The sequence below is a fragment of the Scyliorhinus canicula genome, chromosome 19 (assembly GCF_902713615.1).
Source record: "Scyliorhinus canicula chromosome 19, sScyCan1.1, whole genome shotgun sequence".
NCBI classification, from domain to species: Eukaryota; Metazoa; Chordata; class Chondrichthyes; order Carcharhiniformes; family Scyliorhinidae; genus Scyliorhinus; species Scyliorhinus canicula.
In genome coordinates, this window is record NC_052164.1 from 15,130,480 (window position 1) to 15,157,485 (window position 27,006).

General features: G+C 43.7%; 1 protein-coding gene across 2 annotated transcripts; it reads right to left on the reverse strand.

Moving 5' to 3' along the window:
- Positions 1 to 312: 312 nt before the first annotated feature.
- LOC119953977 (male-specific lethal 1 homolog) lies at positions 313 to 16,418 on the reverse strand. 2 transcript variants are annotated; one of them, XM_038778753.1, is made up of 8 exons: positions 15,636 to 16,418; positions 12,582 to 12,805; positions 10,250 to 10,629; positions 8,416 to 8,480; positions 5,076 to 5,143; positions 3,017 to 3,141; positions 2,720 to 2,792; positions 313 to 1,625 (listed from the first exon to the last, which is right to left on the reverse strand). In XM_038778753.1, exons 1-8 carry the CDS (start codon positions 16,149 to 16,151, stop codon positions 1,535 to 1,537), a joined length of 1,542 nt encoding a protein of 513 aa, XP_038634681.1. In that variant the 5' UTR covers positions 16,152 to 16,418; the 3' UTR covers positions 313 to 1,534. The 2 variants fall into 2 exon arrangements, with proteins under 2 accessions (XP_038634681.1, XP_038634680.1); XM_038778752.1 differs by having other exon boundaries at positions 3,002 to 3,141; positions 15,636 to 16,416.
- Positions 16,419 to 27,006: the final 10,588 nt, after the last annotated feature.

The following is a 27,006-nucleotide window of genomic DNA, read 5'->3' on the forward strand; positions in this document are numbered from 1 at the left end:
TTTGCTGTGTGCAAACCAAATCACCCATCCTACAAAACAATCATTACGCTTCAGAAGTCTGCAAAATGTTTTGGGATGCTCTGGGATATGAAGACACCATATATAAATGCAAAATCATCATCCTAATTGTTACATTCAAGAAAGCCAACACGAAAAAAAAGCGTGGGGGTTGTGTTTCAAATGCCAATCATTTGAATTCTGTCACCAAAGGGAGTTGCTTTTCTGGCAAATTCAAAATATATTCTGGATTCCAAACACAAAATGGTTCTGTACGAGTATGACACAAGGTTACTCGAGGAAATAAAGAGTACAGAAGTTACCTGCCATGTTTATTTGTGTATCCACCAAAACATAAGTTACAACATTCAAACTGGAGAGTTTTATTTTAAAACCTGAACTACACAGAAATGTTCCTGAAAGGCTTGCCGATACCCCTCCTTTCAGGCTCCGTGTGTTCATAATCGGAAATGTGATAGTGCTGGGGCAAAAATAAATCTCATTTACCATCTAGTGACTCATCAACCACAGGTTGGGTGTGGTATGAATCATAAGAATTAACAATATTCCCTCCTTTAATCCTCAGTCCAATCAGGTAAAACCACTACCAATGGAATCTTCCGTTCATCTTCTCTACCACTATGATCTATCTATTGTTCCCCACCCTCCAACTCTCAGGGCTGACACTTTGAGGTGCATGTTGTGATTTTACATTAACTGGATTCCGAAGCATTTAAAATTACATTTCACTGGGGACAAAAAAAAAGGGCCTGTAACTCTGAAAAATGTAAAACTCCCCTTTGGATCAGCTAGATTCTGTAGTTTGTATTATTCCTTTGTCAGCCAAAAGACTTCTCTCTCATTGGGCTGAGCCTCAATATGGGTCCCATATCACTCACTTGTGAGAGCAAAGACATCCTCTGCGCAACCCATGTATAAGAAAGGGACGGTGGTCTGTCATGTTGAATTAATCAATGCTCCCTCCCCAGGCTATAAGGAATGTTGGCAATTACCAGGTTGAACTACAGGTTCAGTAATCTGACAAAAGGGATATCATCTCTTTAATATGTTGTCTTAGTCAACTTGTTAGGGCAAGTATTATCTGGAAAAAACACAAATAACCAATTCTGAGAAGCAGAGCTGTTTGCAACATTTTTACGTAACACAAACTTTTTTTTAAAAAAGGTGCGAGATTGCTGTACAAGATCTCAAATCTTTCTGTACACTGTCAAATTTGCAGAATGGACTAAAACAGACCAAAACTCACTGTCCGAATTCAACAGACAAATACAGGAAAAATAATTGATTTTCACTTCAGTAAGAGAAGCGAAAGTATAAAGGCAAGAGACGAGACTATTCAGTTATTGATATAGCGACGATCAATTATAAACATCAATATAAACACTGAATGAGATCCATCAGGCAGGTGGTCCTTCTGAAAACCCACAGAGCTCTCTGCCGGTTGGCATCCTAAGTGCTGGCTTGCAGTACAGTTCACAACTCGGCAGTGTACAAGTCAAATTTTTGTCCAAAGCATCTATTTGCGGCATGTTCGATGTGGCGTCTGTTTCTTCTGTATGTCTATCCTGCACCTACTGCGTTCATCCAACCATGGCAATTCGAAGTTCCTGAGAGGAGGAGGACAGGTAAATCTCAGGCAGTTTTACTTTTGAGATTATACAACTTCTTCCTTTCAAGTGCAATTCTTTCCTCTCCCTTTCATTGCTCATTTTCAAACTGCCTACCGTGCCTTCCAGAACATGATACCAACACATCTCTTGAGATGATCCCAGATCACCTATGCCAGCCCCAACCACCATGGCTACAGGAGGGGATGGTTGAATACAAGATGAGGGGGAAATGCATGGAAAACATAATTTGTAAATCTTGAGAATGGTTTGCATTGGTATTCAGTTGGTTTATTTTAATTTTATTTTCAAGTGTTCAGCTACATTACAAAGTTGTATGAAAAAGCAACCAGAAATTCATCAAAATAATTACTTTCTAGACTCTTGTAGATGTTCCTTATTCATTCTTCCTACGGCAACATCCAACTGTTTCTTCAATGATTCAAGGGGTTTTTTTTGCATTCATTGCCAGCCCATTCCATAAATAGATCATGCTGTGAGATTAATTTCCTGGACTCATCAGTTTTGTCTTTCAATAGTTTGAACCTGCACTGTTTTGGCAGTCAGTTAAATTTGCATTGTAGATTTAACTTTTCTATATTATTCACCATCATATTGTTTTCCAAGCTGGCTCACTGTTTGAACAGCTAAATTTCCCAAGCATTTTATTATTCTCCCTTTTAGAATAATGGCATTACATTCCCCGGTTCTTCCCTATACTTTCATTCTTGATTTAAACAAAAACAAACATCATAGGCAAATGGATTTGGGCCTACCCAATCCAACTTTTAGCAAATGTAGACCCACAGCACAAAACAGCACTAATTCCCCAGTCTCGTTCAAAGAGGCTATACGATGGCTGGAGACATTTTCACTGCAGTGCGGTCGGGGATGTTTTGTTGAAATAGGGGGCTTTGGCACGGGGGAAACAAGAGTAGAGAGAGAGCTTTATATTCTTCACCTTGATCATAAAAATACACATTATAAAGTTCAACGTGTAAACAATTCATCAAATCGCAATGTTGGGCACTGAATGGACATGACAGCACATACAAAGATCAGGTCATTTTACTGCATGCCAATGAAAGACTTACTGTTGTGATAACTTAGGCAGAGGTCTCCCAAAAGCCACCACGGGTAGAAATGGGGTAATTACCAGAGATTCCACTGTGGAGTAAGGAGAAAACAATGACTTACTATTGTTACACTGAAATATTAAGATCCATTTTTAAAATTGAGGGCCATTTAAAAAATAAAGTTCAAATTTTTGGGGGGCCGCTTGTGGTTTACCACAGCTTCAGTCCCTGGAACTGGAAGGCCCATTTTAGAAGCTTTTCTTTCCTGGAAGTTATTATCTATCACTGTTTGGAACTCACGATATTTAAGCCTACCATCATCAGGTTCAGGGAAAAAAGACAGGATTTCTGGTTCCGATTCCTGAATTCCTTTCTTTTTATACATCCGCAGTTGCAAACGTTGTAGCAGCCTTTGTTCCCTGATCCGCTGAATATCCCACCTGAAAGAAAAAGGGAAACACGATGCAGAAGTTTACAGATCTCATCGGAAGGGGAAAAGATTCCATGTGCTGTGGAGTTTGTCCCACTTGCACAACAGAGGGAAATTCCACAGCACTAGCCCCAGGAACCAGGCACCTAGTCAGAAAAAATTAACAGTAGCCAGTACTGCTGAGGCCTTCCATTTACATTAATGGCTGCCCTGGATGGGGGGAATCCTGGAAAACTATCCCCTCCTGCAGCAACAAGGATAATTTCCTCATTTAAAAAAAATGCTGCCATCAAAATCCAAGCTACAAGAGCAGTGCTGAAGTACTAAGTTTAAAACAATCTCAAGCAGTTAATAGCTGGATAATGCTCATAAAATGCCTCTCACTTTTCCCATGGTGTCTTCCACATGGTGAACCTGACCTATTTTTCCTTTTTGCAACGCTGAATTCTTTAAAATTCAGTTGAATAACATTTTCAACAGATATACAGATAAACTGGCTGGACATTATTTTAAAAAGCTTTCAAGTGGCAACCACAAAAAAACTCCCAAATATCAACAATATCGTTTGATATGACAAGTGGCAAAATGGCTCACATGTAAACACAATGGATTCAAAATCCCTTAAAGTGTGTGAAAACAACCTTCCCCTAGAAATGCCTTCTGCGCTGCTGTGATAAGTAGGACGTTAGAATTAGGGCTTCCCTTTATCCCCAGTGGACAAGTGTACTACTTCTCAGCCGAGCCTCCAGACTGTGTCTGACAGAATTGGAAAGTGTTCCATGTCAGTAGAATAAGATGATATCTGCCCAAGAGGCATCACCCCCACCTTTTGAAGCACACCTATAATTTTTTGAGAGAACAAAGCACTGATGTCAGAGATGTCCAGATTAGACTGTTCGTCCTGATCTCCTCAGTAAAGGTCAGCATAGATGTACAAAGACAGATATAATAACCTGGGACAAAAAAATGTTGAAGTTCCATTCCTGAAACATATTTTTGTTAGTGTGGATAAAATTCCTCGACGGAAAACTCACTCCTACCTTTCTCTTAATAACCTAGCAAAATGGGGCAGCACGGCGGCGCAGTGGTGAGCATCGCTGCCCCACGGCGCCGAGGTCCCAGGTTTTATCCCGGCTCTGGGTCACTGTCGTGTGGAGTTTGCACATTCTCCCAGCGTTTGCGTAGGTTTCGCCCCCACATGCCAAAAATATGTAGGTTAGGGGGTTTGGCCATGCTAAATTGCCCCTTGATTGGAAAATATGAATCGGGTACTCTAAATTTTTTTAAATAAATAAAATAATCTAGCAAAATAGTTTTACAAAAATCGCATGTTTCAAAGTTGCAATCTTCGTAATTACATTAAAATTTAAAGTAAAGGGCAGCACGGTGGCCTAGTGGTTAGCACAACCGCCTCACGGCGCTGAGGTCCCAGGTTCGATCCCGGCTCTGGGTCACTGTCCGTGTGGAGTTTGCACATTCTCCCCGTGTCTGCGTGGGTTTCGCCCCCACAACCCAAAAATGTGCAGAGTAGGTGGATTGGCAACGCTAAATTGCCCCTTAATTGGAAAAAATAATTGGGTAATCTAAATTTAAAAAAAAAAATTTAAAGTAAAGAGGCATTTTCCTCTTTTCTTGATCGTGGAATTCATCCCATAGTCTTTACACTAGCTTTAGGAACATCTGGTGAACATGGGGGAAAATGGCAAGCCTGGTGCTCCAGTGTGCTGTTTCAATACATGTGGCCAAGTTTGTGACAGAGTATCTAAAATCCCAGTTCACTGGCTAGCAGGTCAATCCCTTTAATCTAGCTGTATCAGCCTGGTGATTGCGAATTAGTTCTTCAATTAGTGAATAGCTGGACAAACATCAGCTGGTCCTTAAATGACAATGTTCCTTTCATTGTTTAAAGTACAGAGTTCTCAGGTACACTGGGAAGTCAATTACCTTTTCCTTCGTTTCTCATCGAGCTCAAGCTTTGCATGCCGTTTCGCAAACACACAGTCGTCTAAATTCTAAAATAAATAAAACAAGTTAGCAAACTAGCCTCATGAAGATAACCACAACACACTGGTATCCAAATAGTTTCTCCTCACATTCAAACTTTTGTGGATATTTCAGTCACCAGCTTTCTCCAATAATGTGACGTTTTCCGAAAATATTATATGCTCAGTATGGCTCCCATTAAAAGGGGTCGACAATTTCACTTCAATTTGGTAACATAGCAAGAAATTAATTTTAGAAACATGAACTAATGCTTCATTAGATGATCTCACCTGGACGTTCCAGTTCCTGACTTCTATACATTGACCACTAAATATGAGGTAAGGGCAGAACTGTGATGAGATAGGTAGTTGGATGGCCATCTGGAAGTCATCAGGACGTTCTAGAAATTAATGAGCAGCCACTTTGGACAAGGAAAGCAAGCACTGTCTGTGCAATTGTGTGCAGTGATGGATTCAGTGACTTCAGGAGACAGAAATGAAATGAAATGAAAATCGCTTATTGTCACGAGTAGGCTTCAATTAAGTTACTGTGAAAAGCCCCTAGTCGCCACATTCCGGCACCTGTCCGGGGAGGTTGGTACGGGAATCGAACCGTGCTGCTTGCCAGCCTTGGTCTGCTTTAAAAGGTAGTGATTTAGCCCAGTGTGCTAAACCAGAACAGTGGGAGAAAAAAGAATCAATTGCCATTGTAGATGGAAATAGCACTGAAAGTGATATTTACAACTAAGAAGTACACAGACTTTGGAAACCATTGGAATTGCCATCTCAAACATCCTAAACAAGAGTGGCAGCAAGTAAGAAAAAGAGAACTGACTGCTTTGAAGGATGTTTAATTTAAAATGTAGGGCAGCACACTGGCACAGTAGGTAGCACTGCTGCCTCATGGCGCCGAGATCCCAGGTGCAATCCCGGCTCTGGGTCACTCTCCGTGTGAAGTTTGCACATTCTCCCCGTGTTTGCGTGGGTTTCGCCCCCACAACCCAAAGATGTGCAGTGTAGGTGGATTGGTCACGCTAAATTGCCCCTTAATTGGAAAAAATGAATTGGATACTCTAAACCTATTTAAAAAAGAAAAAGAAAGAAAAATATTTCAAAATGCACCTTCTAAGATGCATATGAATTACTCACATTACTTAAATAATGGTCAAACGATAGTAAGTTCAGAGTCTTAAGAAACTCCAGTTCCACCTGTGAGCATGAGAGACTATTACTCTCTGGGAGATGCTTGAGCTGGTAATGAAAGCAAAACCAAGGGCCCAGAATCTGTTGCTTTATCACTAACAAAATTAATAGATAGTTCAATGTAGTACTGGAAAGATCATGATCAATGCCTTGAAGGTGACGGTGTGACATTGATCTTTCCAAAACATACTTTTAATCTGCCACGGTACAATCTGAAAACTGTATCAGTGCTACCTACTCTCTTCGCTCCTTTTTAAAAATAGTATGGACTTTGTAGTTTTAATTTTTTTTATAGAGAGTACCCGATTATATATTTTTTCCAATTAAGGGGTAATTTAACATGGCCAATCCACCTAACCTGCACATCCTTGGACTGTGGGAGGAAACCGGAGCACCCGGAGGAAACCCACAGAGACGGGGAGAACGTGCAGAGTCTGCAGACAGTGACACAGCTGGGAATAGAATCTGGGACCTTGGTGCTGTGAAGCAATAGTGCTACCCACTGTGCTACCGTTACGCCCACGGTAGCACAGTGTTATGATGTATGAAAGAGCAAGGGCCACATCTACTACTCAAGGGCTCTTCAAACTTTTGAATCATTTACTATCTATACGCTTGGGTTAAATTGTTTTGAAACAATGAGGTACAGTGTCACTTAACAAAGTTTGAAAACAACCTTGTTCGCTTTTCACTGAAAAATAGCATTGTCTTTCTTTTGGCATTTCGTTAACTGGAAAGAAATGAGATTTCCAGAAGGGGACTGCATTAGTGCTCACAACGGCAGACATTTTATCTCAAGGATATTATTTGTGTCTTGTTGTAACGTTGCAACAGCATATTCCTGCCACCAGAGGTTCTTCTAGTTATCTATAGAACTAGAATTCCTTTACTGCCAAGCGACCAATTCTGTTCGCATTGCAACATTACAGCAGCTATCATGGATCTGAAATTGTTCGCTGATAATCTCAGTCATCAAAGCAGACCTCCATTTTCATTACATAATGTGACTTCAATCTGTACTATTTCGATGCAGTACAGGAAACTGCAAACTATGAATTTAATGCATTTTCCAGTGAGAATTTGCAGTCATTTTATGTTGCAAAGAATTGAAAAGAGCAAAAAAATATAAACCCAACTCAGCGTCGAGTTAAAAGCTCTGCACTAATGGCAGGCAGCCAGGTAGATACCTTCCTAATGGTGAAATTACCACCTTCTTCCCATCCAGATGGCCGCAGACTGTTGCAATTGATGAACCTAGGGCTGATGATAGTCAGCTGGAGTGTCTGCATTTAATCTCCTCAGGCAAATGGAGCAGCAACCTTTTATTTTTCAATCATTGCAATCATGAAGGAGAAGGCGAATAAACAAAACCTGGAGAGTGGGTCGCCGTTATTCCACTGGCTGATAGCAAGCAACCAGTAGTCTTACAGCAAATTCACACAGCAAAATGTCTGACATCTCTTTACATGGTATGGTCCGGGGGTTGGGATCATGCAGCAAGGTGCAAGTACTGACAAGATTCAAAAGTTGACGAGGGAGGTAGCAGACAATGAGAAGTAAATCTAAGAGTACACAAGCCCATACAACTATTCAACGGTATGTTTCTGCCCAACATTATTGTTCCTATTCCAGAAACTCTCACTTTCAATTAATTTCAAACATTTTTTGGCCAGAAAACATTAAAGATGTACTTATTTCAAACCCATATAAAAGTAGAAAAAGATCAACTAGTGCTATTAACTGTAGTTTTTGATCTCCTTCAGCTTTATAGCTGAATGCACTGCCTCACAAACTCCAGCCAAATCCACAATAAAGTTTTTAATTTTAAATTCCTTTCCCATCCTGTAAGGTCACCGCACAAGCCATATTTTCAGTAAGATGGCCTGGATGCTGTGGCTAAAACAGATACAATGGATCAATCAACTGGGGTAGTAGTGTAGGGGTGCAGTGTGTTGCCACCCCAGAATGCAATGACCAACCAGAGCTGGGTCCTATTTATCTGCTCATGAAATGAAAGTGCTCGAGATAAAACACAAATACCAGTCTGGAAAGTAACAAAATCAAAAGGCACTATCAGATGCTCCCACATGGTGCTATACCTCAATTAATTCATCGGGTTGCAGGTCTACGAGGGGTTCCGCCGAGTGTTCTTTCCAGGATGGAACTACAAAGAAACAAGATTTAAGGAAAGAAAAACATCAGGTTTAAATGTCTGCTTCGAAACACTTCACTGGGCTCAGTCAAGCTTACCCTCAGCCAGCACTGCTGATAACGTATAGAACGGGACCCCATTATTCAAACCACAATACTTCCCACCTTTAATCAGATCACTAACCTCAGAATCAGGGACCCAGCCCACAAAAATCAGGACTGCTGATAGGTGCGTCGTCTTGTGCACTCATTTTCACATCCCTCTGGCACAGTTACTCACCTCTTTCTCTCCTACCCCATAAAAGTATTTTGGCATTTTGTCTCACTGGCATAAAATTTAAAACCATCAAACACAAGGCAGGAATATTCTACCTCATTGTTCGAGCCATGCTTTCAAATTGAAAACGAGCTCTGGGGGATAAAAGGCGGGGGAGCATCACTCCATTTGTGTGCGAGTATGGAGGTGCCGGGCTCTGCTTTTCCTGACAGCAGGAAACAGACTTCGTTTCCTGCTTGTATTGTCCTGAAAATTGAGCTGCTTTGTGAATTGGGCCAAGGCGCATTTCTGCATGCAGAGTAAAGGCGGCAGCAAAAATACTTTCCTATCTTCCTGGCTTTGGGATTTGCAGTTCAGCACTTCTCCAGATAAAAACAATGCTATGCATTCTACAATTTTAATACAGCAGCACTGTAATTACTCCATCTATCTAATAGTCTCCTGTATTCTCTGCCTGGGGAGCAGAGGTTTATGAATTCAGATGCATCCTACACAGGCAGGACAATTAAAAAAAGACTGCTTCAGCTCACCCAATAGCTCAGTGGGTTTACCGAAACATGGAGCTGAACAACTCATGGGTCATAAGCTCAAATTCCCAACCTTGCTGAAATCATTTTTTTTGTTTTTTTTTAAGTTTAGAGTACCCAATTAATTTTTTCCAATTAAGGGGTAATTTAGCGTGGCCAATCCACCTACCCTGCACATCTTTGGGTTGTGGGGGCAAAACCCACGCAAACACAGGGAGAATGTGCAAACTCCACACAGACAGTGACCCAGAGCTGGGATCGAACCTGGGACCTTGGTGTCGTGAGGAAGCAGTGCTAACCACTGCGCCACCGTGCTGCCCTGGCCTTGCTGAAATCATGACAACATTTCCCCTCGATACTGCACGTTAGGGAGTGAGGATGATAGGCATACTTTTGTAAGCTCCTCAGGTGACCTCATTCGCTAGAGATACACGCATATGAAAGCAGAGGGATGATAGGACCTGTCTTAGCCAGACATCCTCTCTGAACAACCTACTGACAATCACTATATCCCATTTTGAACAGCATTGAAGTTCTCATATGTGCAATAGATCATTTAGATACAATACCAAAACTAATTGGTCCTCATGTTACTATATCAGATAGGTTTCCAAACCCTCAAAAGACATTGGGAGAGGAGAATAAAAACACCAAAACCGATCAACCTGTGAAACCTGACCGGCACTCATAATCTCGACATCTTTTAAGTAGAAGACCAAAATTTTGGTACAAGCTGATAAGAGTGCAAGGTCTTCTCTATTGCTGAGCCTATTTACGCAGAGGAATTACATTATCATAACAGCATACCCTAATTTTAAATGTGGAGCAAATAGATTGACAAACCACTCCAGAAAACAAATCTGAACCGTTTCACACCTTTCACTTCTGTAACTAGTTTGCCAACAAAAGAAGAGTGATAAACACCTACTTAAAAGACTTGCACTGTCCCCTCTAGATTGCCATGCTCTTTATACTAACTTGCCACAGTTTCTTCCTTCTTGGGTGAAGGTTCTCGCAGAGGAGAGGGTGACCGCTGATGCCACCGACACAGGTACATCTCAGTGGTACAGAGGTATGGCTCCTCTTCTATGTCATTAGAAATTGGCTGATCTTTGCTGGTGGGCAGACCTGGAGTCTTTAATGTGGTTGAAGGTTTGTAGACTCCCTCAGTTTGAGATTTGGATTTCTCTGGAGTTTCTTTACTTCGCAGTTCTCGTTTTGAAACTTTGTCAGGCAAAGGGCTACACGAGGCCTGTCGGAGTGGAGAGGATTTTGCCAGTTTTGTCCGCACTCTTGAGAATTCAGCTGCAAGCTTTTTCACTGGTGCCTTTCTTTCTGTTGTGCCTAGTGCCGATTTCCTGAATTCAATCAAAATTCAAAAGTAGTTTAGTTTTCATGAAATTATTGGCCAAGGTGGATGCTAAACACAGTTCCATAGTCAGGGCTGCAGACAGAGACTCCTATTCTGTAGCTATTGCTGAGGAGGCTATAAAAGCTTCTATCTGCATAAAAAGCCAGCCATTGCAATTATTCCATATTGTTTTGCATACATACATACAAATTAGGAGTAGTTGGCCACTCGGCCCTTTTGTGTCTGCTCCACCATTTGATAAGATCAGGGCAAATCGAATTGTAGCCTCGGCTTTTCAGCCTATCCCCGATACCCCTTGACTCTCTTTGTCAGCCAAGCATCTGTCAAACCCAGCCTGAAAAATATCCTATGACCCAGCCTCCACTGACCTCTGCAGAAGACAATAAAGAATTGGGTACTCTAAACTTTAAAGAAAAGAATTCCACAAACGAACAACCCTCCGAGAGAAATAAATTCTTCTCATTCCCAAAAATTCTCATCTTAAATTGAAAACCCCTTATTTTTAAAATAGCGTCCAATAGTTCTCATCTCTCCTACAAGGGGAAACATTATTTCAGCATTAAGTCCCCTCAAGACCTTGTAGGTTTCAATAAGATCACCTCCCATTCTTCCAAACACCAGTGGATGCAGGTCGAACCATTCCTCGTGAGGCAACCCTTTCATCCCAGACATGAACCTGCTCTGAACTGCTTCAAATTCAATTATATCTTTAAGTAAGCTCTCTGGTAGGGTATTGCAGTGCAGTGCCAACATGTGCCACAGATTTGAGAGAGAGTAATGATCTTTACCTCGGCCTGGCCATCATAAAAATAGATCACTCCCATGGGCTTCAATTATGTGCTGCGGGAGAGGGAATGGAGCGCGAAAGGAAAAGGTATCGGAACAATGGCTACTTTGATCTACAAGTGGTATAATGAGGGGCTGAAACTTATATAATCCACAAAGCTTTTATATCCTGCAATGTGGGACCTACTGACAAAAATGACATTACCTGCATCAGTTACATGGCCCAGTAGCACTATGAATAAGATTCCTTATTCCCCACTGACTCAGATCTACTGAATTTCTAGTATCTGGTGATATTCTAATCCACCTACCACAAAGCAATTTTGAAATGGTGCAAAGCTTTGCTGTTGAGTGGGATACTCTACCTGAGTAAAGGAACGGGGTCGATGAGGTTTTTTATCTGAACCAATTTTGCAACCTTTCCCCAGATATTATGGCCAACTAGAGAGAGACGAAGAAGGAGTGCGCGAAGTGACAAGGGCAAAAATACAACTTTTCGGTACCTGTTTAAATATGGAAATGTGATAAGTCTAGAGAAACATTTATAAAAGCCAGCACCTCAACCACTTCCAACTGAGTGAAAAGCAGGACTCAGATTAGAAGTGTCAGACGTCTAGGATTCAGAAAAAGCTATTTGAACCATAAAGTACAGCATTTGATTAATCTTTACGTAGCTATTCAGATTCCCAGCATTCCTTTCAATTCTCTCTCCCATCACAAGTATAACCAATTCCTATCTCACACGTTAGAAAACAGCAGAGGAATTCTTCAACTGAAATGGACGCATGGAGGTAAGTTATTATGACATAAACTGTTTAATTTCAGTCTAAAACTGGCCACCTTTAGAAAAATTACATCATTAATTATCCCATTGCCATGGTGACTATGATAGCTCATTCAATAAGTAATCCATTTTGCAACACTGACCCACCAGTTATAATGGATCAGCCTTTTATTATTTCAAGACTCCTATGATCCGATAATTCATAATCCAACATTTGCCCAATCTGATTGATCGGGAAGGTTTTTGGGGGGGGGGGGGGGGGGGGTGGTCACGGGGTGCGATGCACCCACTAATTACTACAAATGACCAACAAGCCACACGCTGCCAATTTCAGCAAAACAAAATTCTCTAGTCCGCACAAGAAGTACCTTTTGTAACCTTTCCCAGAGTGTGTTTCCATTCGATTGCCATGCGCCTGAACAAGAGGCTGTTCAGGGGTGATCTGTTGATGCTCGGGCTGGATTTTCTCCACCTCCGTTGCATTCTTCTCCTCCGCCCCTTCCGCAGTTTGTACAAATCGGTGCTTGTCCTTCTCATTCTCTTTTTTCACCAGCTGCATCCTCCTTTCCATGCGCTCAAGGCGAGCCAGAAGCTATATTGGACAAAAATTGAAGACCTTGCATTTTAAAACAGGAGTTTTCACCAATACCAGGCGATCTCCATAGAATTGCACATAGATCGCCAGAACCAAGCACGGTCTTCAGGTGAAGCAGGAACACAGAGTTGGATATAATGCAACCAGAGCAGAAGGGGCAATTCAGCTCCCTTTTAAAAGTCATGCATTTTGCCCTTATTTTCACATTTCTAGTAGAAATTCCTACATTCACATTTATAATTGAGACTACCAAACATATTTTTTGCTGTATTTACATCCCCCTCACCAATAGTTCTGCCACTCCAGCACATGAAAGGCGTGAATACAGCGCAACAAATTTACATAAGACAGTTTTCATCATAAATTTGCCACAGTAATTCATGATGCATAAACTGGACAGGAAAATCAGGCATAACACATATATACACTTTTTTTAGAAATCAGGTAGCCAATACTGGAAATTCTGAAAATAGATCAGATCTAAAGTATTGATTTTTCTGCTGTATATTTTCACATTTTAGTCCAGATCCCCAACATCACTTTTTATCTTTACTAAACTAATAAATTTAATTGTTGAAACAGCCTTACATAAAGATTAAGACACAATATGGCTGTTCATCACCCCCCCCCCCCCCCCACTGATTTTAGTGTAAAAACAGGATTTTTTTCAACTTTGTACAACTAGCAGTCTACAATCAGCTGCAAGTATTGTAATGTCTCGCGCCACTTGCAATTAGCTATTTCATGGTCATGATTGAAAAGTATACAAACCATTTTTAAACATTGGAGTCCCAAGATAAACTGAATTTCTGCTGCAGGGGACTGATTAGGTGCGTTCTTGAGGTATTGAAAGTGCAGTGCACAGCTTTTTATTTGATCATTTTTAAACCCTGAAGGAAACCGGTTTTGCCAGCTATAAAACCTGTAAATATAATGCTGCAGGTTTATTGTGGTCAGCTTTAGAAAAGTGAATAAATTCAAAATATTACAAAACATCTATTGAGAGCTATTTCGTTTGACTCAGCATACTGTTTTCTATGGGAAAACGATCGGCTCCATAAGCAACTTAAGTCCTTCATTCCCATTCAAATATTAAGGTAAACATTTTTTCACCAGTAATGTTCAGTCTGTAATTGATCAACTTTCCCACTGGGACTTTTCCAAAAATGATTTCTCCTTGTAAAACAATTGTTATTTGTGATATTCTTTCTGGGCAGAAGATTAAGGTACATAACCAACACATTTTCTTTTTGGTGGCTTTCAAAAATTTGTTTCTGCATTCATCAACAAGGGCAGAGATGGTATACATTTGATATTCAGTGCTATTGCACACCTCAGCCTAAATTACATTTGATGGCACTTTTGAGACAGTTGAAAGTCTTTTTTTATATTGTGCCCTGGCAAAAAGGGCAGGAGGGAGTCTTGTTCATCCCATCAAGCTGTGCTGAATTTGAGCCCAGTTTGGTATTTATCTCAGCAATCCTGTTTGGTCTCCCCTTCTATTTCATCTCTGTTCTAACTGAAAAACGAACGGAAATTCAAGGCAAATTAACCTTTTCCAACGAGATGCGCAATTGTAAGAAAAATACTCATGGTCGTTTGAATCATGATAATGCCACATCATAATTTACTTCCAAACCTCTCGCACCAAAAATATATTCTGCAATACATCGTAATTTCCGTTTTTACAAACTTCAAAAGCGGATAGTCAATGCATTTCCAGTGTAACATTCTCGCTGTGAATGTGCATTACAGTAATTAGTACAGAAGTTTCAACCCCATTAATAAATTGCTTTTAGATCAGTCAGAACATCTTTCCTTCTAGAAGCAGAATTGCTGAACTTCTCAGAATTTGGGATTAATAATTTACCATTGGAATGTAATACCCTTTGGTAAATAAAAATACAGCTAACCCAATAGATAACATCCATTATTGACTTTTTGGTGCAAAAAGCAGATTTCTACAGAACTGTTTGCACAGAACTGTTAGAATCTAACTAAAATGAAACTGAAAACGGCTTGAGCACAAGGTACACATTTGAGACAACGGACTAATACTGCATCATTTTTAAGAGTAAGATTTCTTTTCAAATGTATTGTAATTTTCAAAATACTCTCACAGCTTGTGAACACGTTAGCATATCACAATGTACTTGTGCCCATATTTATTCCTTACATATAAATGAAGCCAAGTTTGGCGCATTAGATCATTCAAAATAAACACGATCACAAAATAGACAATGCAGCCAAGGAGTGCTCCATATGTATTGATGACAGGAACACACACCATTCAGTATTATTCAATTCCCAAACAGAATAGTTGAAGCAACATACTTGTACATATGAGGCATCTCTGTAAATGGCAAAAATACTGAAGAGCACCATGAGCAGTGCTAATTAAGACCTATATTGGGAAACATATGTGCAGAAATGTAGTCGTCCTTTCATCTGGGGTTTAAAGAAAGAAAGAAAGAAATGGAGCTCCCTTTCCCCCAAAGACTTTGAATTATAGGCCAGGCAGGAAGAGAGAGCGAGAGCTAGCAACGTCATCGGCCCGCGACGAATTGAATATCCAACTTGTCGCTCGCCACCACGCTAGAGCTTTGGGGCAGGTTGGGAGATGTAGTCCACGCTGACGTCAGACCAACCGCTTCAATTGCCGGCGGGGGGGTATATAAGACTACATCTCCCGGCGAACCCCACTGCGCCAGCGCCCGCCGCCATTTTACACCATCTAAGATGGTTTCCCGATGCCCCAGCACCGAACCGCCCGTCATTGTTACCACCGGGCATTTTAATGCGCCTCCGCCATTTTATTTTTCCTCACCGTCTCTTTCTCGGCCTTCAGCTCGTCGATCTCCCTCTCCTTGAGCTGGAGCTGCTGTTGTTGCTGCTCGATCAGGTCGAGCTGCAGGAGGACGATCTGCTTGAGGCGAGCGCTCTGACTGGGGCCCGGACCCTGAGGCTGGGACGATGGCGGCAGCTGGAACTGCTGCTGCTTCTTCACCTTCCCCCAGTGCAAAGCATCCAGGCCGGGCACGGCGCCTTCCCCGGGCCCGCCGCCACCGCCTCGACCCAGGCCGCCTCCATCTCCGCCGGGGATCACGGCCGCCGCTCGGCCCCAAGGGCGGTTCCCTTTGGCCGCCTTAGCCTCGCCGCCGTTCATCCGGCCACGGCCGCCTTTGGAAGGAGCGAGCTCCCCTCCGGACCCGGGCGCCTCTCCGCCCGCTTCATCTCCTCCTCCGTCATCGAGCTCCTTGATGGTCGTCGAATAGTCCGCCGCCCGCTTCTCGGCCTCCGCCACCCCGCCCGGCTGCTTCAGCAAACCCGGCTTCATGGTCATGGCTTGCCGGGGGGTGAGCTGGCTGCCGCCCGGACCTGGCGGAGGCTGGCTCCCGGCCCGGCGGGCGGCTTGTCCCCGTTTCCTTCGGCGGCCGATATTCCCCTCGGAGCCGCGGGCCCGGGTTTGACTATCGGCTCTGCGGCCGGCTGATTTTATTCAGTGTCTTTTCGTTTTATTGTGATTGGTATCATTCATTTATGTCTCAGTGCTTGTCCTGACCCCATCCGCCTGCCTGCCCGCTCGCTCCTCCCAGCCCCCACCCCGGCCTCTCGCTCCTTCCTCCCTCCCGGTTTGTTTTCCCCTCGGCCGCTCCGGACCCGGTCACGGCGCATGCGCCGCCCACGTCGCACGCACGGACCACGTGGGAGGAAATAAGAACTCAAGCCCTGCCCCCCCCCCCCCCCCCCCCCCCCAAGAGAGACGGGGTGAGTGACAGTGCCTGTTCTCACCCCAGAGAGAGAGGGGGTGAGGGACACACTGACTGTCCTCACCCCCCCCCCCCCCGAGAGAGTGGGTGAGGGACACACTGCCTGTCCCCCCCCACCCCAGAGAGAGGGGGTGAGGGACACACTGCCTGTCCTCACCCCCCCCCCCCACCCCACCCCAGAGAGAGGGGGTGAGGGACACACTGTCTGTCCTCCCCACCCCCTCCAGAGAGAGGGGGTGAGGGGCATACTGCCTGACCCCCCCCCAGAAAACGAGGACCCACTGCTTGCCTTCCCTCGGAGAGAGTGGGGGCAAGGGACACATTGCATGTCTCCCCCAGAGAGAGGGGGAAAGGGGCATGCTGCCTGTCCTCCTACCCCCCCCCCCATTCAGAGAGAGAGGGGATGAGGGACATACTGCCTGAACCCCCCCCCCCTCAGAAAAAGAGGGCCCAGTTTGCCTTCCCTCGGAGAGAGTGGGGACGAGGGACTCACTGCCCGTCTCCCCCAGAGAGAAGGGACATGCTGCCTGTCCCCCTTCCGAGAGAGGGGATGAGGGACATACTGCCTGAACACCCCCCTCAGAAAAAGAGGGCGAGGGACCCACTGCTTGCTCTCCCCCGGAGAGAGAGTGGGGGAGGGGGGGGGGGCGAGGGACACACTGCCTGTCTCCCCCAGAGAGAGGGCTAGGGACTCACTGCCTGTCTTTCCTCCCCCTTCAACCTAGAGAGAGGGGTGATTGACCAACTGTCTGTGCATGCCCCCCGCCCAGAGAGAGAGGGGGTGAGGGACCTGCTGATTGCCCCTCCCTCACCAGAGAGATCTAGAGGGCATCTGATTGCGCGCCCCCCCCCCCCCCCCCCAATCCACACCACCCTGCACAATCAGGGACAGGACTCCTTTTCTGGTACTCATTCTGGAATGAATCCAAAGAGCTGCAGGGCACTCTTTCACAGTGCGAGGCCGGTCATTTAGGACTGAGGTGAAGAAGAATTCCTTCACTCAGACGGTGGTGAATCTTTGAGATTTTCTACACCAGAGGGCTGGAGGCTCAGCCATTGAGCATGTTCAGTAGATTTCAAAATATTAAAGATATTAAGGGATATGGGGATAGTGTGGGACATTAGCATTGAGGTAGGAGATCACCAATGATCTAGGTGAATTGTGGAACAGGCTTGAGAGGCAGAATGGCCTACGTCTGTCACTCTCATGTCCAAGTTAAAGCCGAGGCTGTGTCCATTGTTACTACAGTCCCTACGAAAGTGCAAGGCACATATACCCTGTTGCAGTCTGAGGTTGATGCATTCAGTCATTGCCCTTGCTGAATCTTAGGCTGATAGATACACTCAAGAGCCTTGATATAGTCTAAGACTTACTCACGCAGTATCCCTGCTGCAGTCTCCGCAATGTCTAGAGTGTCCCTGTTATAATAATAATTTCTATTGTCACAAGGGCCGCTTGATAGCACAGTGGTTAGCACAGTTACTTCACAGCTCCAGGGTCCCAGGTTCGATTCCTGGCTTGAGTCACTGTCTGTGTGGAGTCTGCACGTTCTCCCCTTGTCTGCGTGGGTTTCCTCTGGGTGCTGCAGTTTCCTCCCACAGTCCAAAGATGTGTAGGTTAGGTCGATTGACCATGATAAATTGCCCTTAGTCTTCAAAAAGGTACGGTGGGATTACTGGGATAGGGTGGAAGCGTGGTCTTAAGTAGGTGCTCTTTCCAAAAGCCGGTGCAGACTCGATGGGCCAAATGGTCTCCTTCTGCACTGTAAAGTCTATGAAGTAGGCTAACATTAATACTGCAATGAAGTTACTGTGAAAAGCCCCTAGTCGCCACATTCCGGCTTTATTGTGTGAGCCTGATCTACTTACTCATTGTCCCAGCTCCTATATAACTTTAATATTCACTGTGTGTCCCTGCTGCTGTCACCAGCTTGTATTATTCTCTCTACGATGGCTGCAGTGTTCAGGCTGACATGTTCACTCAATGTGATGCAGTGCAAACCAGCATTACAATTAATTCTGTTTGCTGAGGGTAATGTTGAATTTCAAAAAGCTGTGAAAAACAGAAATCATTTTGTTACGTTGTGATATTAGAAATTACAAAATCAGATAGATTGGTCAACCTTGAACAAAAGAGATACAATTCCTTGGAGATTCCCCTGCTTTACCATCAGTATTTTGGCAGAATTCCAGTTTACTAGCATAAGCGTGCTTCCCTTTGAATTTGTTTTGCTGATATATTCTCTGTGTTCCTTGCTGCAGTCTTAGACTGATGTATTCAGTCTGATGTATCCAGTGTCCCTGTTGTAGTGATATATTTACTCGGTATCCCAACTGCTGTCAGATGTTGCATTCACTCTTTGCACCTTGCTGCAGTCTCAGGCTGATATATTCATTCACTGCGTTTCAGGCTAGTATAATCATTCTTGTGTTTTTGCTGCAGTCTCAAGCTGCATTCAGTCACTGCCCTCTGCTGCTTTCTAAAGCTGCTGCATTCCTCTGCTACAGTCAAAATTGATGCATTCAGTTACACTCAGGCCACTCGCAAGTCATATTTTCAGCTATCAGTCCAGCCAGTTACTTTCCCCAAAATATTTTTAAATCCCGAGTTAATCTCAGCTTCTGACATTTGGACCCAGTCTTATCCCTGTGGTGCTGTTGAGTGACAGATTTGAAAAACATGAAATCTGCTTCAATGTCTATGGCTGTGACACCCAACCAGTCCTCTCTGCTAACATCCTTAATTGGATTACCAGTCACAATGCCTCTCCACCACGAGTTCTGTCTGAGGCATCCTGAAGCAGGAGTAGTTCATGGAATCGAGAAGCAGAATATAAATCTTGTAGCTATAAGGGATTCAATAATTGCTGTCAAGATTGAGAGTCCAGTAAAGTGTATTGGCTATCTGGTGTCCGGGTCTAGAAGCAGCTCAAAGTGAACCTGAAAGAGGAAGAAAGAACTAGATGTAATTTTCATCTAAATACATAGAAAATAGGAGGTGGCCATTTGGCCCTTCGTGCATGCTGCACCATTCATTATGATCATGACTGATCACCCAACTCAATAGCCTTATCCCACCTCCTCCCCCCCCCCCCCCCCCCCCCCCAATATCCTTTGATGGCCTTCACCCCAAGTGCTATAAATAACTGCATCTTGAAAACATACTATGTTTTTTCCTCAACTCCTGTCTGGTAACGAATTCCACAGGCAGATCACTCTGGGTGAAGACATTTCTCCTTATCTCTATCCTAAACGGTGTACTCCATATCCTCAGACTGTGACCTCTGGTTCTGGACACCCTCATTATCGGGAACATCCTTCCTGCATCTACCCACTCTATCCCGTTAGAATTTTGTTTACAAATGTGGAACTCTCCCTCATAGAAGGCAATGGCAAAGGCAGGTAATCAGATGCAGATCAGACAATTTTACTGAATGATGGAGCAGATTTGAGTGGCTGAATGGCCTACTCTTTTTGCTAAGCAGAAAGTTCCGCAACTCAACACTCATGAGACCAAATCCTTCCTACCCACCGGAAACCTTTTCCTTCAGGCAATGTTCAGTTGACCCTCTTTGTTCAGGGTGCACCCGTTCTATTCCACTGTCTCAGTTTTGTGCTTAAAGACAGTCACTTGCTGAGTTATTGGCCCAGCTGAATCCTAAACCCAGTCACCTGCTCTCTGCAGCTGATCTTTATTTACAACTAATAGCTCTCAAAATATCTCTCAGCTACTGTTCTCTGCTTATTATGCACTTCCTGGAAACTGTCCAAAGATCACTCTACTGAAAAACTTCTTAATTATTGCCTTGGATTGACATTCCGTCACTGGCTCTGACCTTGTCCATCATTCACTGTTTCAGACTGATATGCACATTCAGAATTATTTTTCCAGAGTTAGTGCCTTGTCCCTACTGACCGACTGACCTTGTAACCGTTTGAGTTCAGAGTGCTCATTGCATGCTGCATTGCTTTTTTTGTAAAGTGCTTTGGAATGTTTGGTTGTGTGAAAAGCTATAAGCACAAGTTATTGCTCTAGATCCGATTTCTCCGTTAGCTGGCGCCCGATGTGCTTACTATACAGTGAATACACTATACAGTGAATGGTAGAACCCTCAAGAGTATTGACAGTCAGAGAGATCTAGGTGTACAGGTCCACAGGCAACACAGGTGAAGAAAATAGTCAAGAAGCCATACGGCATGCTTGCCTTCATTGGCCGGGGCATTGAGTATAAAAATTGGCAAGTCATGTTGCAGCTGTATAGAACCTTAGTTAGTCCACACTTGGAGTATAGTGTTCAATTCTGGTCTCCACACTAACAGAAGGATGTGGAGGCTTTAGAGAGGGTGCAGAAGAGATTTACCAGGATGTTGCCCGGTATGGAGGGTATTAGCTTAGAGGAGAGGTTGAATAAACTTGGTTTATTCTCACTGGAATGACGGAGGTTGAGGGGCGACCTGATAGAGGGCTACAAAATTATGAGGGGCATAGACAGAGTGGATAGTAAGAGACTTTTTCCCAGGGTAGAGGGGTCAATTACTAGGGGGCAGAGGTTTAAGGTGCGAGGGACAAGGTTTAGAGGAGATGTACAAGGCAAGTTTTTTTACACAGAGGGTACTGGGTGCCTGGAACTTGCTGCCGGAGGAGGTGGTGGAAGCAGGGACGATAGTGACATTTGAGGGGCATCTTGACAAATACATGAATAGGATGGGAATAGAGGGATACGAACCCCGGAAGTGTAGAAGATTTTAGACGGGCAGCATGGTCGGCACAGGCATGAAGGGCCTGTCCTGTGCTGTATTTTCCTTTGCTCTTTGTTCTAATGGCACTGCAAAGACCTGGATGGTGCACTGTGTTACGTAGGTTGTTGGAATTCCGGCATGGCAAGCCTTAACCTACTGACTAAATCTTGAACACACGTTGTCCTCCTCATCTGAGTGATCCAAGTACTGATGTCGAGAAGTGAGATTAATGCACGATATGTTCCTCTATTTAACAGCATTGTTACATCCTCAATTAAACTGGAGCAATTAAAATCACTAGAAGAGTGTAGGGCGGCACATGGTGCAGTGGTTAGCACTGGGACTGCAGCGCTGAGGACCCAGGATCGAATCTAGCCCTGGGTCACTGTTTGTATGAAGTTTGCACATTCTCCCCATGTCTGCATAGGTTTCACTCCCAAAACCCAAAGATGTGCAGGTTAGGAGGATTGGCCATGCTAAATTGCCCTTAATTGGAAAAAAAAATAATTGGGTGCTCTCAATTTATAAAAAAAAAGAAGAGTACAGATCTCCGAGGGTTGTATTGGTGGATGAGATTAGAGGGAGAGGTGAGACCAATTAGATGCATTGTTCAGCAAGATTCAACGTCACACAACTGGATGTTTGATATAGCCAGATCAACATACAATTTCCTTTCATTGTTCCAGAAAGATATTTCAAACTATGGATTAGCAATGGATGTCGCTGCACCAGAGAGAGGTGGAGACAGGAAAATCTCCATTACACAGCACTTTGCAGCTAATGGTTCACTCATACCAGAAACTTGATACCACCTCATTTCTATTCTACTCGCATATTCATTTATTTTTAGTTGCAAAATTAAGTAAAGCTATTTGTGACTCAAATTCTTTGAAACGGATGAGGCTAAATTAGAGAGAGCCTCATTTCTCACATGTCTTTGATCTTTTTGCTCCATCACAGAGAAAGGTCAGAACAGTGAAATGAAGTTGCATGTTTAGCTATGCCAAACACCCGATTGTGAGTGATATTGGATTGGATTGGATTTGTTTATTGTCACGTGTACCTAGGTACAGTGAAAAGTATTTTTCTGCAAGCAGCTCAACAGATCATTCAGTACATGGAAGAAAAGGGAATTAAACAAAATTCAAGAAAATACATGAGAATACATAATAGGACAACACAAGATATACAATGTAACTACATAAGCATTGGCATCGGTTGAAGCATACAGGGTGTAGTGTTAATGAGGTCAGTCAATAAGAGGGTCATTTAGGAGTCTGGTGACAGTGTGGAAGAAGCTGTTTTTGAGTCTGTTCGTGCGTGTTCTCAGACTTCTGAATCTCCTGCCCGATGGAAGAAGTTGGAAAAGTGAGTAAGCCGGGTGGGAGGGATCCTTGATTATGCTGCCCGCTTTCCCCCGGCAGCAGGAGGTGTAGATGGAATTAATGGATGGGAGGCAGGTTCGTGTGATGGACTGGGCGGCATTCACGACTCTCTGAAGTTCCTTGCGGTCCTGAGCCGAGCAGTTGCCATACCAGGCTGTGATGCAGCCCGATAGGATGCTTTCTATAGTGCATCTGTAAAAGTTGGTATGGGTTAATGTGGACATGCTGAATCTTGATATTGAATCTTGCTGAACTTTGCATCTAATTGGCCTCACCTCTCATTCTCTCTCTAATCTCGTCCAGCACTACAGCCCTCAAGAGATCATCACCCTCTAATTCTTTTAACCATCTCTGATTTTAATTGCTCCAACTTTGGTGGCCATGACTTCAGCTGTCAAGACCTAAGCTCTGGAGTTTCTTTCCTAAATCTCTCCACCTCTCTAGCTCACTTCCTTCCTTTAAGAGAAGCTTTAAAATCTGCCTCTTTGACCAAGCTTTTGGTCACTTGCCCTATTTTTTTGAGGATGTAACTAGTAGTGTGTTTCAGGCAGGGCCGGTAGATGTAGTACACTTGGATTTCCAAAAGACATTCGAGAAGTTGCAACACAAAGGTTAATATGCAAGAAATGGGCTCATGGAATTGGGAGTAGTATATTAACATGGATTATTATTATAGAGGTTTGGATAACGAGCAAAACATCACCACCTGCAAGTTCCCCTCCAAGCCACACACCAGACTTGGAGCTATATCGCTGTTACTTCATGATCGCTGGGTCAAAAATCTGGAATTCCCTTCCTAACGGTATTGTGGATGTACTGACACCAGGACTGCAGTGGTTCTGGAAGGTGGCTCACCACCACCTGCCTGAGGACAATTGGGCATCAGCAGGAAATGCTGGCATAGTCAGCGATGCTCCCATCCCAAGAGCGAATAATGAACAAAAATGGAACTGGCAGGCTTAGCTGCAAACCGCAAGGATCAGCACTGGGGCCCCAGCTATTTTAATGACTTGGATGACAAAAGCAAGCGTAATGTTCCCAAGTTTGCTACTGGCACAGAGTTAGCTGAGAATCCAATCGCTGAGGACAATAAAAGGCTAAAAAGATATAGACACCTTAAGTGAGCAGGTAACAATGGCAAATGGACTTAGTGTGGGGAGGTGTGAGGTTATTCATTTTGGCTGTTGAAGGAGAAAAGCAGAATACTTTAAAAGCTGTGAAACAGCTAAATGTTGGTGTTCAGGGAGACTTGGGTGTTCTTGTGCAAGAAAAACAAAGTTAAGGCGCAGGTGCAGCAAGCAATTAGGAAGGCGATACGTTAGCTTTTATTCCAAGGGGATTGGAGTATCAGAACAATGAAGCCTTGCTACAATTGTATATGGCTTTGGTGAGACCACACCTGGAATACTGTGAGCAGTTTTGCTCTCCATATTTAGATATGGATATACTTGCATTGGAGGAGTTAGAGTGCAGGTTGGTTCTTGGAATCGGGGTTTTCCAATGATGAGGGGCTGAGTAAATTCGGCCTGCACCCTGGGGTTCAGAGGAATGGGAGGTGATCTCATTGAAACATACAAGATTCCAAAGGGACTTGACAGGATAGTCACAGAGGTTGTTTCCCCTTGTGGAATTTTGAACACGAGGGAAGAGACTCGGGTTAAGAGGATAAATAATTTAGAGATTTTTTTAAATTATAAATTTAGAGTACCCAATTATTTTTTCCAATTAAGGGGCAATTTAGTGTTGCCATTTCCACCTAACCTGCACATCTTTGGGTTGTGGGGGTGAAATCCATGCAGACTCGGGGAGAATGTGCAAACTCCACACGGACAGTGACCCGGGGCCAGGATTGAACCCGGGTCCTCAGTGCCATAGGCAGCACTGCACCATTGTACTGCTGCTATCACTTAGAGATGAGGACAAATTTCTTCATTCAGAGAGGTGTGAATCTTTGGAATTCTCTTCCCCAGAGGGTTGTGGATGCTCCATCATTGAGTATACTGAAGGGTGAGAAAAACAGACTTTTGGTGGATCAGGGAATTGCGATATTGGGAGCTGTTATGATAATGCAGTTGAGATAGAAGATCAGATGTAATATTGAATGGTGAGCAGGCTGGAGGGGCTGCATGGTCTACTATTCCACTCTTATCTCCTTACATATTTGGTGTCACATTTTTTATAGTGCCCAGGTGTAGCACCTTGGTACATTTTATTCTGTTCAAGGTGCTATGTAAATACAAGTTGTTTTATAATGGTCCTGTGAAGCACCTTGGACCATTTTATTACCAAAGGCATTATATAAATCAACATTATTGTTGCAAACACTACATTAAGCTCGTACCCTAAGGATGTGAATGTAAGATGCAGATGTATTTGCACCAGTTAATTCCTTGTCACTTTACCGCACATAATACATCTTCAGCACTTAGATCCCTTAATGGTGTTCACTGGCTGAAATTAACATGCAGGAGGTTTCATGTCGATGTCTCTGAAACAACTATTTATGACGGTCTGTCATAAGGGTCAGTTGCGCTCAAAAGTATGTTGTGGTGTGCACTGATGTATCTGTTATCATTGTGGGGAATCAAAGACTTTAGGGGTACGAAAAACTGATTTAGAAACAAAAATTAGGTACGAAATGGCTTGGTGACTTTTTCTGATGAAATAATTTCCATTTTTTCTTTTTTTTTAAAAAATAAAAATTTAGTGTACCCAATTTATCTTTTCCAATTAAGGGGTAATTTAGTGTGGCTAATCCACCTACCCTGTACATCTTTGGGTTGCGGGGAAGAAACCCACGCAAACACGGGGAGAATGTGCAAACTCCACACGGACAGTGACCCAGAGCTGGGATCGAACCTGGGATCTCGGCGCCCTGAGGCAACAATGCTAACCACTGCGCCACATGAAATAATTTCCTGAAGGAATTTAATCCCTTTAACTTTAGGTTTTTAATAGTAATTCACCTATTTATAATGTATTGAATTTCCTTAGTTATGTTGTGCACTCGTTATTTGGTCTTCTCACAGTCATACCACCAGATCTGCATTTTTACCATGAAATTAAACTTCCAAAATTCTAGAGGCTGCAGATCTCCATATATAATAACTAGAGCATCACGACCGTGCTGAAGGAAAGTCACTGACCAGACTTTCTGTTGATAAAGCCATCGAAGATCGTTATTGCTTTTACTGACTATGCCATTTCCTCCCTTTTGATTTCTTTGCCTTTGCATTCCCATATACCATCTCTAAACAGGTCACAGTTTTAAATCAGTTCAGCTTGGCACAGTTGTGAGCATTCAAGCCTCTCTGAGATCGGGGGTTGTGCGCTCAGATTCGACTCCATAATTTGACCACATAATCTTTTTTTAATATAAGTTTAGAATACCCAATTCTTCTTTTCCAATTAAGGGTGGGCAGCACGGTAGCATAAATAAGGTGGGCAGCACGGTAGCATAGTGGTTAGCACTGTGGCTTCACAGCGCCAGGGTCCCAGTGTAGATTCCCTGCTCGATCACTGTTTGTGCGGTGTCTGTACGCTCTCCCCGTGTCTGTGTGGGTTTCCTCCGGGTGCTCCAGTTTCCTCCCACAGCCCAAAGACGTGCAGGTTAGGTGGATTGGGCATGCTAAATTACCTTTAGTGTCCAAATAAGGTTAAGAGGGGATATTGGGTTAGGGGGATGGGGTGGAAGTGAGAGCTTAAGTGGGTCGGTGCACACTCGATGGGCCAAATGGCCTCTTTCTGCACTAATGTTCTAAGGGGCAATTTAGTGTGGCCAATCCACCTACCATGCACATCTTTGGGTTGTGGGGGCGAAACCCACTTAAACACGGGGAGAATACGCAAACTCCACACGGACAGTGACCCCGAACCTGGGTCCTCGGTGCCCTGAGGCAGCAGGGCTAACCCACTGCGCCACCGTGCTGCCCCTTGACTACATAATCGAAGCTGCCATTCTCTGGAACAGAGGGACCTGGGTGTATTGGTGCATGAATCACAAAAGGTTAGTAGTCAGGTAGAAGTCATAAGGAAAGGGGCAGCAAGGCTGCGTAGTGGTTAACACTGCTGCCTCACAGCTCTGAGGTCCCAGGTTCGATCCTGGCCCTGGGTCACTATCCATGTGGAGTTTGCACATTCTACCCCTGTTCTTTTAAAACCATAGAGTACCCAATTCATTTTTCCAATTAAGGGGCAATTTACCATGGCAAATCCACCTACCCTGCACAACTTTACGTTGTGGGGGCGAAACCCATGCAAACATGAGGAGAATGCAAACTCCACATGGACAGTGACCCAGAGC

Coding starts and splice junctions, on each gene's coding strand:
- LOC119953977 (XM_038778752.1), bottom strand. CDS start 16,151: ATGACCATGAAGCCGGGTTTGCTGAAGCAGCCGGGCGGGGTGGCGGAG. Junction 12,806..15,635: donor TGAAGGCCGAGAAAGAGACG/GTGAGGAAAAAT, acceptor TGTCCAATATAG/CTTCTGGCTCGCCTTGAGCG. Junction 5,144..8,415: donor AACCCGATGAATTAATTGAG/GTATAGCACCAT, acceptor TATTTATTTTAG/AATTTAGACGACTGTGTGTT.